Source organism: Pseudopipra pipra, chromosome 11 (assembly GCF_036250125.1).
Source record: "Pseudopipra pipra isolate bDixPip1 chromosome 11, bDixPip1.hap1, whole genome shotgun sequence".
Classification (NCBI taxonomy): domain Eukaryota; kingdom Metazoa; phylum Chordata; class Aves; order Passeriformes; family Pipridae; genus Pseudopipra; species Pseudopipra pipra.
Window position 1 is genome coordinate 21,895,179 of NC_087559.1, and position 13,608 is coordinate 21,908,786.

Below are 13,608 nucleotides of genomic sequence, written 5' to 3' on the forward strand. Positions count from 1 at the left end.
TTTCTTGCTTGGGGTCTGGGCTAAGCTCCAGCAAACCTCGCCTGGCACAAATCTCCCTGCTCTTCTCAGGCTCTCACCTTCTGTTCTTCCCGGGAGACTACATCTAGGATATCCCTTGGGAGAAAGCCCTGGAATCCTACTGGATCATCATTGTGCAGAGGAAGGTGGCTGGCAAAAAACTGTAGAAAAAAAGGACACGCACTGATGAGGAGAGAGTGGCAGGGACTGCCTGTCAAAACATGGAGGGAGCTCATGAAGCAACTCCCCAGGCAGAACTTGTGGGCACAGATCCCATGTTTCTGGATTTTCCCCCCACAGATGTCTGGGTCAGCCTCTGATCTCCGACACAGCAGGCATGCTGGAGGGGAGAGAGACAATGGCCCCGGGCATGGCACCTGTACTGCCCGCCCCGACAGCCCCTCTGCCAGGCTGAGGGAGGGGCACTTTGCTCTCACCTGGCTCTCTCCCTTCAGGGGCCTCCGCCTTCCTGTCTGACATGTAACGCATCAGTGGGGAGTCCCTGTCTCACCGTCTGAGCGGTGAGTGGGGCTCCCAGCACTGGGTGCTCTATCACGCCTCCCATCACGGCGACTTCTGGATCTGGTGGATGAATCTGAGGTCCGACGCTGCTGGCGGGAGTGCTGTTGTCTTTGGGAAGTCCTGGCAGGTGTCTCCCTTGAGTTTCGCCTGCCAGCACTCGGTGCTGGCGTGCGGTTCCTGTCAAGGGGACTTCTGGACCGACCAGATGTATTTGAGGTCCGACTTTGGCGGCGGGAGCTATTTCGCCTGCGGGATGTCCCTGATTCTTCTTGGCTGGGCCTGCGCCTCCCAGTACTTGGTGTTGGGACATGGCTCCTGTCACGGCGACTTCTGGACCGAAGGCGTGGATTTTGCAGCCGACGCTGCTGGCGGGAGCGGTTTCGGCTGCGTGATGTCTCTGATGCTTCCTGGGTGGAGGTGCAGCTCCCATCCCTTGGTGTTCTCACATGGCTCCTGTGACGTCGACTTCTGGACCGAAGGTGTGGATTTTGGGGCCGACGTTGCTGGCGGGAGCTGTTTCGGTTGCTGGATGTCTCTGATGCCTCCTCGCTGCGGCTGCGCCTCCGAGGACTCGGTGGTGGTGGCAAACAAATCCTGTCATGGGGACTCGGGGACCGGAGGTGTGGTGAACATCTCCTGTCATAGGGACTCGGGTACCGAAGGTGTGGATTTTGGGGACGACTTTGCCGGCGGGAGCGTCTTCGCCTGCAGGATGGCCCTGATTGTCTCTCCCTGGGCCTGCACCTCGCAGCAGTTGGTTCCGGCACATGGCTCCTGTCCAGGGGACTTCTGGACCGATGTGGATTTTGGGGCCGACTTTGCCGGCGGGTGCGGTTTTGCCGGCGGTCAGGCCTCCGACTGCGAGAGCAGCTGCTGTCCTCAGTTTCTGGGATGTTGCTGTGGGATGGCCTTGATGTTACCCGACTATAGAGGCTGGGGCTGCTCGTCTCCTCTGAGGGAGATTCCAGAGACTGCTCTGATGCTGCCTGTTGGCTGGTGCTGGGGTTGATGGTCTCGTCTTCTGTTGACACAGCAGGAGACTCCTCCATGAGTCTAGCAAGGATTGAGAATTCACTGGAGGCTGTAAGGGGAAGCAAGGAAGGTCAAGACCACCCCAGGCCCAAGGCAGAATAAGCCAGAGCAGTGCCCCCAGCCCTCCTGGAGCTGACAGGCTCTGCCAAGACCACCCTGGGCACGCATTGCCAAGCCCAGGGGCACCTGACCCAGGGCCATTCAGGTGCTTTGCTTCTTACATGTGAAGTTCTCAGCACAGCTGTCACAATCACAGTTGTCCATGCAGACTGTCGTGCCACGGCGTCTGCGGCTGCTCTGGCGAGCACAGTTGTCACATTCCCAGCCGGTTATGGTGTTCCGCACACTAGAGCAGTATCTGTGAGTGCCCTCGGCAGCACAGGAGGAGCACAGGAGCAGTTCCCAGGGCCTGGAAAAGCAATCAGGTTCATGGAGGTGAGGACAAAGTGTCCAAAGCATGGGATTATCTGGCTGAGCTCTTCTCTTGGGTCCTTCTGCTTCAAGCCCTGCAGAGCCCCAGGATGCAGCTGCAGCAACTTACCCCTGTTCCTCTGCCTCCTGCCTGCCTCTTGGATAAAAGCACTCACTGGCATCACAGCGCCTGTGTCTGTCTAACAGCTCGGCGAACGCATCATTCTCCTCCCATGTTGGTGGTCTGATAGAAAAGGAAAACTGATGAGCTCCCTCTGCCCCGGCATCAGGCAGGTGCAGGGTGTCCCTGCTCTTCCCCCTGTGCCATTTCCAGCTCCTGCGGGAAGCTGAACCCGGGACTCACGGAACAGGGCAGGGCCAGGACTGCTGGGGCAGGCCCTGGCACGGCACAGCACTTGCACCCCCTGTGTTGTGAGCCAGGCAGAAGGACACCAACCTGAAGGGGATTCGGATCCCCATGGTGAACATCTCCCCGAGAAATGCCGGCCTGTTTCTGCAGATGGGGCACTGGAAGGAGGAAAATCCAGAGCGCAGAGCCTGTCCCTGCAGCAGAAACACAAGTAGTGAGAGTGAGGCCATGGTGCTGCTGAGCCCCTGCTGTGTCCCTCGGGTTAGGGAACCACTCCTACTTGGATGCAGTCCCTGTGGAACCACGTGGTTTTACAGGCTGGGCACACCATGGTGTTGAAGGTTTTTCTGTCCTCCACAGGCTCCATGCAGATGAGGCATTCGGTGCCCGGCTCTGGAGTCGCCTCCACTGCCTGCTGTGGGCTGTGTGTGGGGCAGTAGGAGCTGGGGGGAAAAGGGGTGGGTGAGGTGAGAAGTGCTGGGCCCTTCCCTGGTGGTGGTGAGAAGGAGACAGGAGGTACCTGTATGGTGTAATAAACTGGGTGACACAGCCTCCCTGCTTGGCACAGGGCAGGTGGAAGCTCAGGTCACAATCTGTTTCACAGCAGGAGATGGTGGCCCCGCTCTGGCCACAGATGCAGCAGCTCTGGAAAGAGCAGAGCAGCCCCATCAGCAGCAGCCTCAGGGCCTCCTCCTTGTCCCAGAGCTGGTTGGAAGGGCTGGGCTTTCTTGCTTGGGGTCTGGGCTAAGCAAACCTCGCCTGGCACAGATTTCCCTGCTCTTGTCAGGCTCTCACCGTCTGTGCCGCTCGTTTGACTGCATGTAGGATATCCCTTGGGAGAAAGCCCTGAAGTCCTACTCGTTCATTCTCTTGCTGATCAAGGATGCTGGCAAAATACTGAAGGAAAAGGACAAGCACTGATGAGCAGAGAGTGGCAGGGACTGCCTGTCAAAAAGTGGAGGGAGCCCACAGAGCAACTCACCAGGCAGAACACGTGGGCACAGACCCCATGTTTCTGGATTTTATCTCCACATATGTCCGGGTCAGCATCTGATCTCCGACACAGCAGGCATTCTGGAGGGGAGAGAGACAATGGCCCCGGGCATGGCACCTGTACTGCCTGCCCTGACAGCCCCTCTGCCAGGCTGAGGGAGGGGCACTTTGCTCTCACCTGGCTCCCTCCCTTCAGGGGCCTCCTCCTCCCTGTCTGACATGGTGACTGTCAGCGGTGGGTCTCTGTCCTTGGAACACCGAGGTCTCCTTCAGGTGCTCCTACACTGGTTTTGAGGCAGAAGTGAGACGAGTTTGCAACACTGGGCCAGAGCCCTGAGGCGTAGAGCCCCCTGACTCGCTGGTCAGCCCTGTGTGAGCCCGGTCTCTCTCTGCTGTCTCTTCCTGGCGTCTGGTTGAGGAACACCTAGGTCTCCTCCAGGTGCTCCTCCACTGGTTCTGAGGCAGAAGTGAGACGAGTCTGCAACACAGGGCCAGAGCCCTGAGGCGTAGAGCCCCCTGACTCGCTGGTCAGCCCTGTGTGAGCCCGGTCTCTCTCTGCCGTCTCTTTCTGTTCTCTGGTTGAGGAACACCAAGGTCTCCTCCAGGTGCTCCTACACTCTCTGTGCAAAAGAAGCGAGAGGCGTTTGCAAAAGAAGGGCTGTCCCTCCTCTTCCTTCTCCTCTCGTGATCAGGTAACACTGACACTGGGCCTGAGCCCAGAGTCCCGTTTTTGTGCCCTTGGCCTCACGGGTCACAGTGGCCACTGTGACATCAGCATCATGCACCTGAAATACGGGCAGGGATGGCCCCAGCCCACCCCCCCCACTGTGAGGCAGCCCCTTGGTAACCGAGGTTCCGAGGCGGGTCCCGAGCGCTCGGTAAGCACAGAGCCGGGGCGGCTGCTGCTGCAGCAAGCACAGGGTCAAATGCCAGGCCCTGGGGCAGCCACCAAGGACTCTTGGGCAGCCACTGTTGCACAAAAAGTGCTGTTCAGGCAGTGCCACTCCAGGGCTCCGGCCCTGGCCAAGGCAGATCTCTGCTCCTGCCCCTGGCCCAGGGAACACTGCCAGCACATCAGGGACGCTGATTCCCCAGCAGAGGTGCCTGAGGACTGCAGGGAAGCCGACATCACTCCAGTCTTCAAAAAGGGCAGCAAGATGGACCCAGGAAATGATGGGCCCATCAGTGTCACCTCCATCCCCAGAAAGGGGACAGAACAGCTCATGCTGCATGTCATCTCTAAGCCTCTGGAATAAAAGGAAGGGGAAATCATGCTTGACCAGTCTCCTAGCCTTCTCTGCTGGAGTGACTGGCTGGGTATATGAGGGGAGAGCAGTGCCTGTTGTCTGCCATGACTTCAGCAAGGCTTTTCACCCTGCCTCCCAGAACACCCTCCCAGGCAGCTCAGCAAGTGTGGCTTAGATGAGTGGACACTGAGGGGGTTGAGACCTGGCTGAATGGCAGAGCTCAGAGGGTTGTGAGCGTGGCACTCAGTGCTGGGGCCAGCCTCGTTTGACCGTTTGCCCGGTGACCTGGCAGAAGGGACAGAGAGCACCCTCAGCACGTTTGCTGATGATATGGACTGGGAGGAGTGGCTGAGGCACCACAAGGCTCTGCTGCCATCCAGCGAGTCCTGGGCGGGCTGAAGCTTTGGGCGCAGAGGCACCTAGTGAATAGCAAAAAAATCCGGTAGCTGGGTCTTTGTCTCGCTGCCTGAATTCAGGCTGGCAGGCAGATTTTAATCCAGCACAGGGCATAGCTGCCCCTTGTGTAAGCACCACACTGCAGAGCAGATTAGAGCCGTAGAAGGGTAGAAGGCTTGGGGTTGGGAGAGCCCTTTAAAGGCCACCCCGTGCAAATCCCGCAGCCTCGGGGCTTCCACAGGCAGCCCCAGGGCTCTGGGTAGGGCTCAGCCCACAGATGTGCCTGGGGGACAAGGCTCCTGTGCTGGAGCCTCTGTGGAGCTGCTGGGAGCCGGATGTTTTTCCTTGAGCTGGTTGGAAGGGATGGAGTTTCTTTCCTGGGCTCTGGACAGGGCGCAGCTCTGATGTCCTGTCCCACTCGGCAGGTTTGGGGAAAGGTCGATGGATAACCTCTGGATGGCGCACGGTGCAGTTTTTGCCTCCAGGGCAGCGAAGCCCAACCCGCGGCACTCGCCGCTCGCCGTCCTCTCCTGCGCTCCGTTGGGCGGGACCCTCCCCCGCTGGGACCCGCGATCATTTGGGTGCCCGAGTTCCGCGCCCGCGCTCCCCTCGGTGCCAGAATGTTCCCGACGCTTTTCCCGGGCTCGCGGCGCTCCCTCGTGCCCGAGCGCCGCCACTCCAGCGCCGACCGCGGCCGTTCCCAAAGCGCCGCCGTGTGCGGGGAGGGCGGGACGGCTCGGGGCGACTGAGTGCGGGGGCTGCCCCGGGCAGAGCTCCCCCTGCGATCCCAGCGCGCTCCCGGCGGGCACTTTGGAGCCAGGCAGCCATTCCTGCGGGCTCTTAGAGCGGGAAGCGGTCGCCGCTGGGTCACAGCGCACAGATGTGCCTGGGGGACGGGGCTGCCCCGGCAACACCGCCGTGCGCGGGCAGCGGGGCCGCCCTGAGGGGAACCCGCCATGGCACCGCCGGGGCCGCCCCGCACAGCCGGGCTGCGGCTGCCCACACCTGAGGGGAACCCCGCCATGGCACCGCCGGGGCCGCCCCGCACAGCCGGGCTGCGGCTGCCCACACCTGAGGGGAACCCGCCATGGCACCGCCGGGGCGCTCCTGCCCCCGGGCCGCCGGCAGCAGGGACAGGACGGGGCTGCCAACACCCCGCCACTGCTTCCCTGCCCTCAGTGCATCAAGGCCGTGGCACCGCTGGATTGCAAAACATTCCAAACCTCTCCCTTGCAACACCAAGGGGAAACCATAGAATAGGAAGGAAAGGAAAGCTGTGCCAAAAGCCAAGGGGGAGGAAAGGGAAACCTGCACAAAGATACTACTAAGCCTTGGGCTTTGCAATAGCCTCCAATGTGTCAGGTGAAACATTAGGATGAAACAATCTACTAAACACTGCGACATCGAAAGTGCCATTTGCATAATTTTGCAAATACACAAAAATATTTTAAAAAGCAGTCCTATACATTTATTGAAGGGATTTGATAAGTTGCTGACAGAACCGGTTTCACGTCTGTGATGTTCTTTATGCTTCCTGGATGGAGGTGCATCTCCCAGCACATGGGGCTGCCACACGGCTCCTGTCACGGCAACTTCTAGATGGCTGCATTAATTTGGAGTCTGACATTGCTGGTTTTGCCTTTGGGATGTCCTCGATTCTTCCTGGCCGCTGTTGCACCTCCCAGCCCTTGGTGATCTCACGTGGCTCCTGTCACGATGACTTCTGGACTGGCTCTGTGTACTGGGGCTCTGATATTGCTGCCAGAAGTGGTTTCGCTTGCAGGATGTCTCTGTTTGTGCCCGGCTCTGGAGTCGCCTCCACTGCCTGCTCTGGGCTGTGTGCGGGGCAGTAGGAGCTGGGGGAAAAGGGGTGGGTGAGGTGAGAAGTGCTGGGCCCTTCCCTGGTGGTGGCAAGGAGGGGACAGGAGGTACCTGTACGGTGTAATGAACTGGGTGACACAGCCTCCCTGCTTGGCACAGGGCAGGTGGAAGCTCAGGTCACAGACTGTTTCCCAGCAGGAGATGGTGGCCCCGCTCTGGCCACAGATGCAGCAGCTCTGGAAAGAGCAGAGCAGCCCCATCAGCAGCAGCCTCAGGGCCTCCTCCTTGTCCCAGAGCTGGTTGGAAGGGCTGGGCTTTCTTGCTTGGGGTCTGGGCTAAGCTCCAGCAAACCTCGCCTGGCACAAATCTCCCTGCTCTTCTCAGGCTCTCACCTTCTGTGCTTCCCGGGAGACTACATCTTGGATAACCCTTGGGAGAAAGCCCTGGAATCCTACTTGATCGTCATTGTGCAGAGGAAGGTGGCTGGCAAAACCTGTAGAAAAAAGGACACGTACTGATGAGGAGAGAGTGGCAGGGACTGCCTGTCAAAACATGAAGCAACTCACCCGGCAGAACTCGTGGAAACAGAGCCCATTTATCTGCATTTTTTTCTCCACACGTCCGGGTCAGCCTCTGATCGTCCACACAGCTGGCATGCTGGAGGGGAGAGAGATCATGGCACCTCTGCAGGGCTGGGGCAGCTTCCCTGCGGGATTGACCCCAAGGGCTGCTCTGTCCCTGCCTGGCTGGCTGAAGGGCAGGGCTGGAGGCCTTGGGGAGGACGGGACATTGTGGGCACGGGTGTCCCAGCAGGTGTCCCCTGCCCCAGCTGGGCCCTGCTTGCTGAGGAAAGGAGGGTCCCAGCCCCGGGATGCCTGGACAGCTCCTGCCTCCCTGTGCCACTGCTCCTGGCCCCACGCTGGCCGCCCCGACAGCCCCTCTGCCAGGCTGAGGGAGGGGCACTTTGCTCTCACCTGGCTCCCTCACTTCGGGGGGCTCCTCCTCCCTGTCTGACGTGGGACGTGTCAGCGGTGGGTCCCTGTCTCACCGTCCCACTGGTGAGTGGAGCTCCCAGCACTGGGTGCTCTAACACGGCTCCTGTCACGGTGACTTCAGGATCTGCTGGATGAATTTGGGGTCTGACACTGCTGGTGGGAGCGGTTTCACCTGCAGTCAGGACTCCGACTGCTGGAGCAGCTGCTGTCCTCAGTTGCTGGGAAGCAGCTGTGGGATGACCCCGATGTTACCTGACTGTCAGGGCTGGAGCTGCTCGTCTTTTGTGAGAGGGATTTCAGAGTCTCCTCCGATGTTGCCTGTCGGTTTGTATGGAGTTTGCTTGTACTGAGGGTGATGGTCTCGTATTCCTTGGAGTTGTCAGAAGAGTCCTTCATGAGATCAACAAGCTCTGGGTCTTAACTGGACGCTGTAAGGGGAGCAGGAGGGTCAAGGCTGCTCCAGGCCCTGGATAAGATAGGCCAGAGCAGTGTCTCCAGTCCTCCTGGAGCAGACAGGCTCTGCCAAGCCAACCCTGGACACCCGTTGCCAGGCCCAGGGGCACCAGGCCCAGGGTCAGCAGGGTGCTTTGCCTTTTACCTGTGCCCAGGACTGCACAGCCATCACATTCCCAGCTGGTTATGATGTCCCTCAGGCCAGAGCAGTGCCTGGGGGTGCCCTCGGCAGCACAGGAGGAGCACAGGAGCAGTTCCCAGGGCCTGGGGAAGCAAACGGGTTCATGGAGGTGCTGAGCTCTTCTCCTGGGTCCTTGTGCTTCAAGCCCTGCAGAGCCCTGGGGTGCAGCTTTGGCAACTTACCCCTCCTCCTCTGCCTCCTGCCTGCCTCCTGGAAAAAGGCACTCACTGGCATCGCAGTGCCTGTGTCTGTCTCCTAGCTGGGCAAATGCATTAAAGCCCTGCCATGATGGTGGTCTGATGGGAAAAGGAAAACTGATGAGCTCCCTCTGTCCTGGCATCGGGCAGGTGCAGGGTGTCCCTGCTCTTCCCCCTGTGCCATCCCAGCAGGAGATGGTGGCCCCGCTCTGGCCACAGATGCAGCAGCTCTGGAAAGAGCAGAGCAGCCCCATCAGCTGCAGCCTCAGGGCCTCCTCCTTGTCCCAGAGCTGGTTGGAAGGGCTGGGCTTTCTTGCTTGGGGTCTGGGCTAAGCTCCAGCAAACCTCACCTGGCACAAATCTCCCTGCTCTTCTCAGGCTCTCACCTTCTGTGCCGCTCAGTTGACTGCATGTAGGATATCCCTTGGGAGAAAGCCCTGGAGTTGTGCAGAGGAAGGTGGCTGGTAAAAACTGCAGGAAAATGAAACTCACTGATGAGCAGACAGTGGCTGGGACTGCCTGTCAAAACATGGAGGGAGCCCAGAGAGCAACTCACCAGGCAGAACTCGTGGGCACACAGCCCATGTTTCTGCAATTTCTCCCCACAGATGTCTGGGTCAGCCTCTGATTGTTGACACAGCAGTCATGCTGGAGGGGAGAGAGACAATGGCCCCGGGCATGGCACCTGTACTGCCCACCCCGACAGCCCCTCTGCCAGGCTGAGGGAGGGGCACTTTGCTCTCACCTGGCTCTCTCCCTTCCGGGCCTCCTCCTCCCTGTCTGACGTGGGACGTGTCAGCGGTGGGTCCGTGTCTCACCGTCCCACCGGTGAGTGCGCCTGGCAGTACTTGGTGCTCTAACACGGCTCCTGTCGTGGGGACTTCTGGATCTGGTGGATGAGTTCCGTGTCCGACGCTGCTGGCGGGAGTGCAGTTGTCTTTGGGAACTCCTGGCAGGTGTCTCCCTTGAGTTTCGCCTCCCAGCACTCGGTGGTGGCGTGCAGTTCCTGTCAAGGGGACTTCTGGACCGGCCGGCTGGATTTGGGGTCTGACGTTGCCGGCGGGACCGGTTTCGCCTGCGGGATGTCCCTGATGCTTCCTGGCTGGGGATGCGGCTCCCAGCACTTGGTGCTCTCACACAGTTTCTGACACGGCGACTTCTGGACCGGCCGGATGCATTTGGGGTCTGATGTTGGTGGGAGCGATTTTGGTTGCGGGATGTCCTTGATGTCTCCCGGCTGCGGCTGCTCCTCCCAGCACTGGGCGCTCTCACCTGGCTCCTGTCGTGGCGACTTCTGGACCGGCCGGATGGATTTGGGGTCTCACGTTGCAGGTGGGAGCGGTTTCGCCTGCGGGATGTCCCCGATGGTCTCGGCCTGGGCCTGCACCTCCCAGGACTTGGTGATGGCTCATGGGTCCTGTCCAGGGGACTTCTGGACCGAAAGTGTGGATTTTGGGCCCGACGTTGCCAGCGGGGGTGGTTTTGCCGGCGGTCAGGCCCCCGACTGCTGGAGCTGCTGCTGTCCTCGATTTCTGTGAAGGTGCTGTGGGATGACCCCGATGTTACTTGACTCTCAGGGCTGGAGCTGCTCGTCTCCTGTGAGGGAGTTTGCAGAGGCTGCTCCCATGTTCCCTGTCGGTTGGTACGGCGGTGGCTGGTCTGTGGTGCTGAAGATCCAGGGGCAGGCACCTGGGCGCTGGTGCTGGGGCTGATGGTCTCCAGTGGTGCAGAACTGGGAGACAGCCCTGGTAGCACGAGGATGCCTGCGTTGGTGCTGGTGGTCTGGGGTTCCCTGGAGCCGTCACAAGGCTCCAGTCCTGACTGCCTGGCCATGCTGACACCAGGAAGCTGGGAGTCAACTCGGGAGGCTGTGAGGGGAAACAGGAATGTCAAGGCCACTCCAGACCTGGGGCAGGATAGGCCAGAGCAGTGCCTCCAGCCCTCCTGGAGCAGACAGGCTCCGCCAAACCCACCCTGAGCACCCACTGCCATGCCCAGGGGCACCAGGCCCAGGGTCAACAGGGTGCTTTGCCTCTTACATGTGCCCAGGCCAGCACAGCCATCACATTCCCAGCTGGTTATACTGGTCCTCAGGCCAGAGCAGTGTCTGTGGGTGCCCTCGGCAGCACAGGAGGAGCACAGGAGCAGTTCCCAGGGCCTGGGGAAGCAAACGGGTTCATGGAGGTGAGGACAAAGTGTCCAAAGCGTGGGAGTATCTGGCTGAGCTCTTCTCCTGGGTCCTTGTGCTTCTAGCCCTGCAGAGCCCCAGGATGCAGCTGCAGCAACTTACCCCTGTCGCTCTGCCTCCTGCCTGCCTCCTGGAAAAAGGCACTCACTGGCATCACAGCGCCTGTGTCTGTCTCCCAGCTCATCAAATGCATTAAAGCCCTCCCATGTTGGTGGTCTGATGGGAAAAGGGAAACTGATGAGCTCCCTCTGCCCTGGCATCGGGCAGGTGCAGGGTGTCCCTGCTCTTCCCCCTGTGCCATTTCCAGCTCCTGCGGGAAGCTGAACCCGGGACTCATGGAACAGGGCAGGGCCAGGACTGCTGGGGCAGGCCCTGGCACGGCACAGCACTTGCACCCCCTGTGTTGTGAGCCAGGCAGAAGGACACCAACCTGAGGGGGATTCGGATCCCCATGGTGAGCAGATCCTTGCGAAATGCGTCATCATTTCTGCAGAGGGGGCACTGGATGGAGGAATAACCAGCATGCAGAGCCTGTCCCTGCAGGAGAAACACAACAGCCAGAGTGAGGCCCTGGTGCTGCTGAGCCCCTGCTGTGCCCCCAGAGGTGACAGAACCACTCCTACTTGGATGCAGTCCCTGTGGAACCAGGCACTTTTGCAGGCTGGGCACACCATGGTGTTGAAGGTCTTTCTGTCCTCCACAGGCTCCATGCAGATGATGCATTCGGTGCCCGGCTCTGGAGTTGCCTCCACTGCCTGCTCTGGCCTGTGTGCTGCGCAGAAGGCCCTGGGGGGAAAAAGGGGTGGGTGAGGTGAGAAGTGCTGGGCCCTTCCCTGGTGGTGGTAAGGAGGGGACAGGAGGTACCTGAATGGTCTGCAGAACTGGGTGACACAGCCTCCCTGCCTGGCACAGGGCAGGTGGAAGCTCACATCACAGTGTCTTCTACAGCAGTAAATGGTGGCCCCGATTTGGCCACAGATGCTGCAGCTCTGGAAAGAGCAGAGCAGCCCCATCAGCAGCAGCCTCAGGGCCTCCTCCTTGTCCCAGAGCTGGTTGGAAGGGCTGGGTTTTCTTGCCTGGGGTCTGAGCTAAGCTCCAGCAAACCTCGCCTGGCACAAATCTCCCTGCTCTAGTCAGCCTCTCACCTGCTCTGCCGCCTGGGAGACTACATCTCGGATCTCCCACGAGTGAAGACACCAGAGTCCTCCATGATGAACCGGGCGGTCAGGAAAGTTGTTGGCAAAAAACTGCAGGAAAATGCCACTGACTGATGAGCAGAGAGTGGCAGGGACTGCCTGTCAAAAAGTGGAGGGAGCCCACAGAGCAACTCACCAGGCAGTTCTCGTGGGCACAGAACCCATGTATGAACAGTTTTTCTCCGCAGATGTCCGAGTCAGCATCTGATCTCTGACACAGCAGGCATGCTGGAGGGGAGAGAGACAATGGCCCGGGCATGGCACCTGTACTGCCCGCCCTGACAGCCCCTCTGCCAGGCTGAGGGAGGGGCACTTTGCTCTCACCTGGCTCCCTCCCTCTGGGGGCCGCCTGCTCCCTGTGTGACATGGTGACTGTCAGCGGTGGGTCTCTATCCTTGGAACACCGAGGTCTCCTTCAGGTGCTCCTACACTGGTTTTGAGGCAGAAGTGAGACGAGTTTGCAACACAGGGCCAGAGCCCTGAGGCGTAGAGCCCCCTGACTCGCTGGTCAGCCCTGTGTGAGCCCGGTCTCTCTCTGCTGTCTCTTCCTGGCGTCTGGTTGAGGAACACCGAGGTCTCCTCCAGGTGCTCCTCCACTGGTTCTGAGGCAGAAGTGAGACGAGTCTGCAACACAGGGCCAGAGCCCTGAGGCGTAGAGCCCCCTGACTCGCTGGTCAGCCCTGTGTGAGCCCGGTCTCTCTCTGCCGTCTCTTTCTGTTGTCTGGTTGAGGAACACCAAGGTCTCCTCCAGGTGCTCCTACACTCTCTGTGCAAAAGAAGCGAGAGGCGTTTGCAAAAGAAGGGCTGTCCCTCCTCTTCCTTCTCCTCTCGTGATCAGGTAACACTGACACTGGGCCTGAGCCCAGAGTCCCGTTTTTGTGCCCTTGGCCTCACGGGTCACAGTGGCCACTGTGACATCAGCATCATGCACCTGAAATACGGGCAGGGATGGCCCCAGCCCACCCCCCCCACTGTGAGGCAGCCCCTTGGTAACCGAGGTTCCGAGGCGGGTCCCGAGCCCTCGGTAAGCACAGAGCCGGGGCGGCTGCTGCTGCAGCAAGCACAGGGTCAAATGCCAGGCCCTGGGGCAGCCACCGAGGACTCTTGGGCAGCCACTGTTGCACAAAAAGTGCTGTTCAGGCAGTGCCACTCCAGGGCTCCGGCCCTGGCCAAGGCAGATCTCTGCTCCTGCCCCTGGCCCAGGGAACACTGCCAGCACATCAGGGACGCTGATTCCCCAGCAGAGGTGCCTGAGGACTGCAGGGAAGCTGACATCACTCCAGTCTTCAAAAAGGGCAGCAAGATGGACCCAGGAAATGATGGGCCCATCAGTGTCACCTCCATCCCCAGAAAGGGGACAGAACAGCTCATGCTGCATGTCATCTCTAAGCCTGTGGAATAAAAGGAAGGGGAAATCATGCTTGACCAGTCTCCTAGCCTTAAACTCAATGCTGTTAGGACAGTATTATTAATATTATATTTAAACACATTAGTATCTCTTAAAATACAAATTATCCATTTCATAAGTCTGCCCTGTTATATATGTCTTTTCATTAACTTCTGGGACATTTCACCCTGCAAATAACAC

At 59.7% G+C, this 13,608-nt stretch overlaps 1 protein-coding gene across 1 annotated transcript; it reads right to left on the reverse strand.

Annotated features, from left to right (window-relative positions):
- Positions 1 to 280: 280 nt before the first annotated feature.
- Positions 281 to 12,998, reverse strand: LOC135420552 (serine/arginine repetitive matrix protein 2-like). Its single transcript, XM_064668174.1, has 10 exons — positions 12,345 to 12,998; positions 12,157 to 12,248; positions 11,970 to 12,071; positions 11,689 to 11,813; positions 11,448 to 11,610; positions 11,255 to 11,361; positions 10,927 to 11,040; positions 10,676 to 10,794; positions 9,382 to 10,504; positions 281 to 358 (listed from the first exon to the last, which is right to left on the reverse strand). Exons 1-9 carry the CDS (start codon positions 12,385 to 12,387, stop codon positions 9,432 to 9,434), a joined length of 1,938 nt encoding a protein of 645 aa, XP_064524244.1. The 5' UTR covers positions 12,388 to 12,998; the 3' UTR covers positions 281 to 358; positions 9,382 to 9,431.
- Between the last annotated feature and the right edge of the window lie 610 nt (positions 12,999 to 13,608).

Coding starts and splice junctions, on each gene's coding strand:
- LOC135420552 (XM_064668174.1), bottom strand. CDS start 12,387: ATGTCACACAGGGAGCAGGCGGCCCCCAGAGGGAGGGAGCCAG. Junction 11,814..11,969: donor TCTCCCAGGCGGCAGAGCAG/GTGAGAGGCTGA, acceptor TGCTCTTTCCAG/AGCTGCAGCATCTGTGGCCA. Junction 11,362..11,447: donor TCCACAGGGACTGCATCCAA/GTAGGAGTGGTT, acceptor TTTCTCCTGCAG/GGACAGGCTCTGCATGCTGG.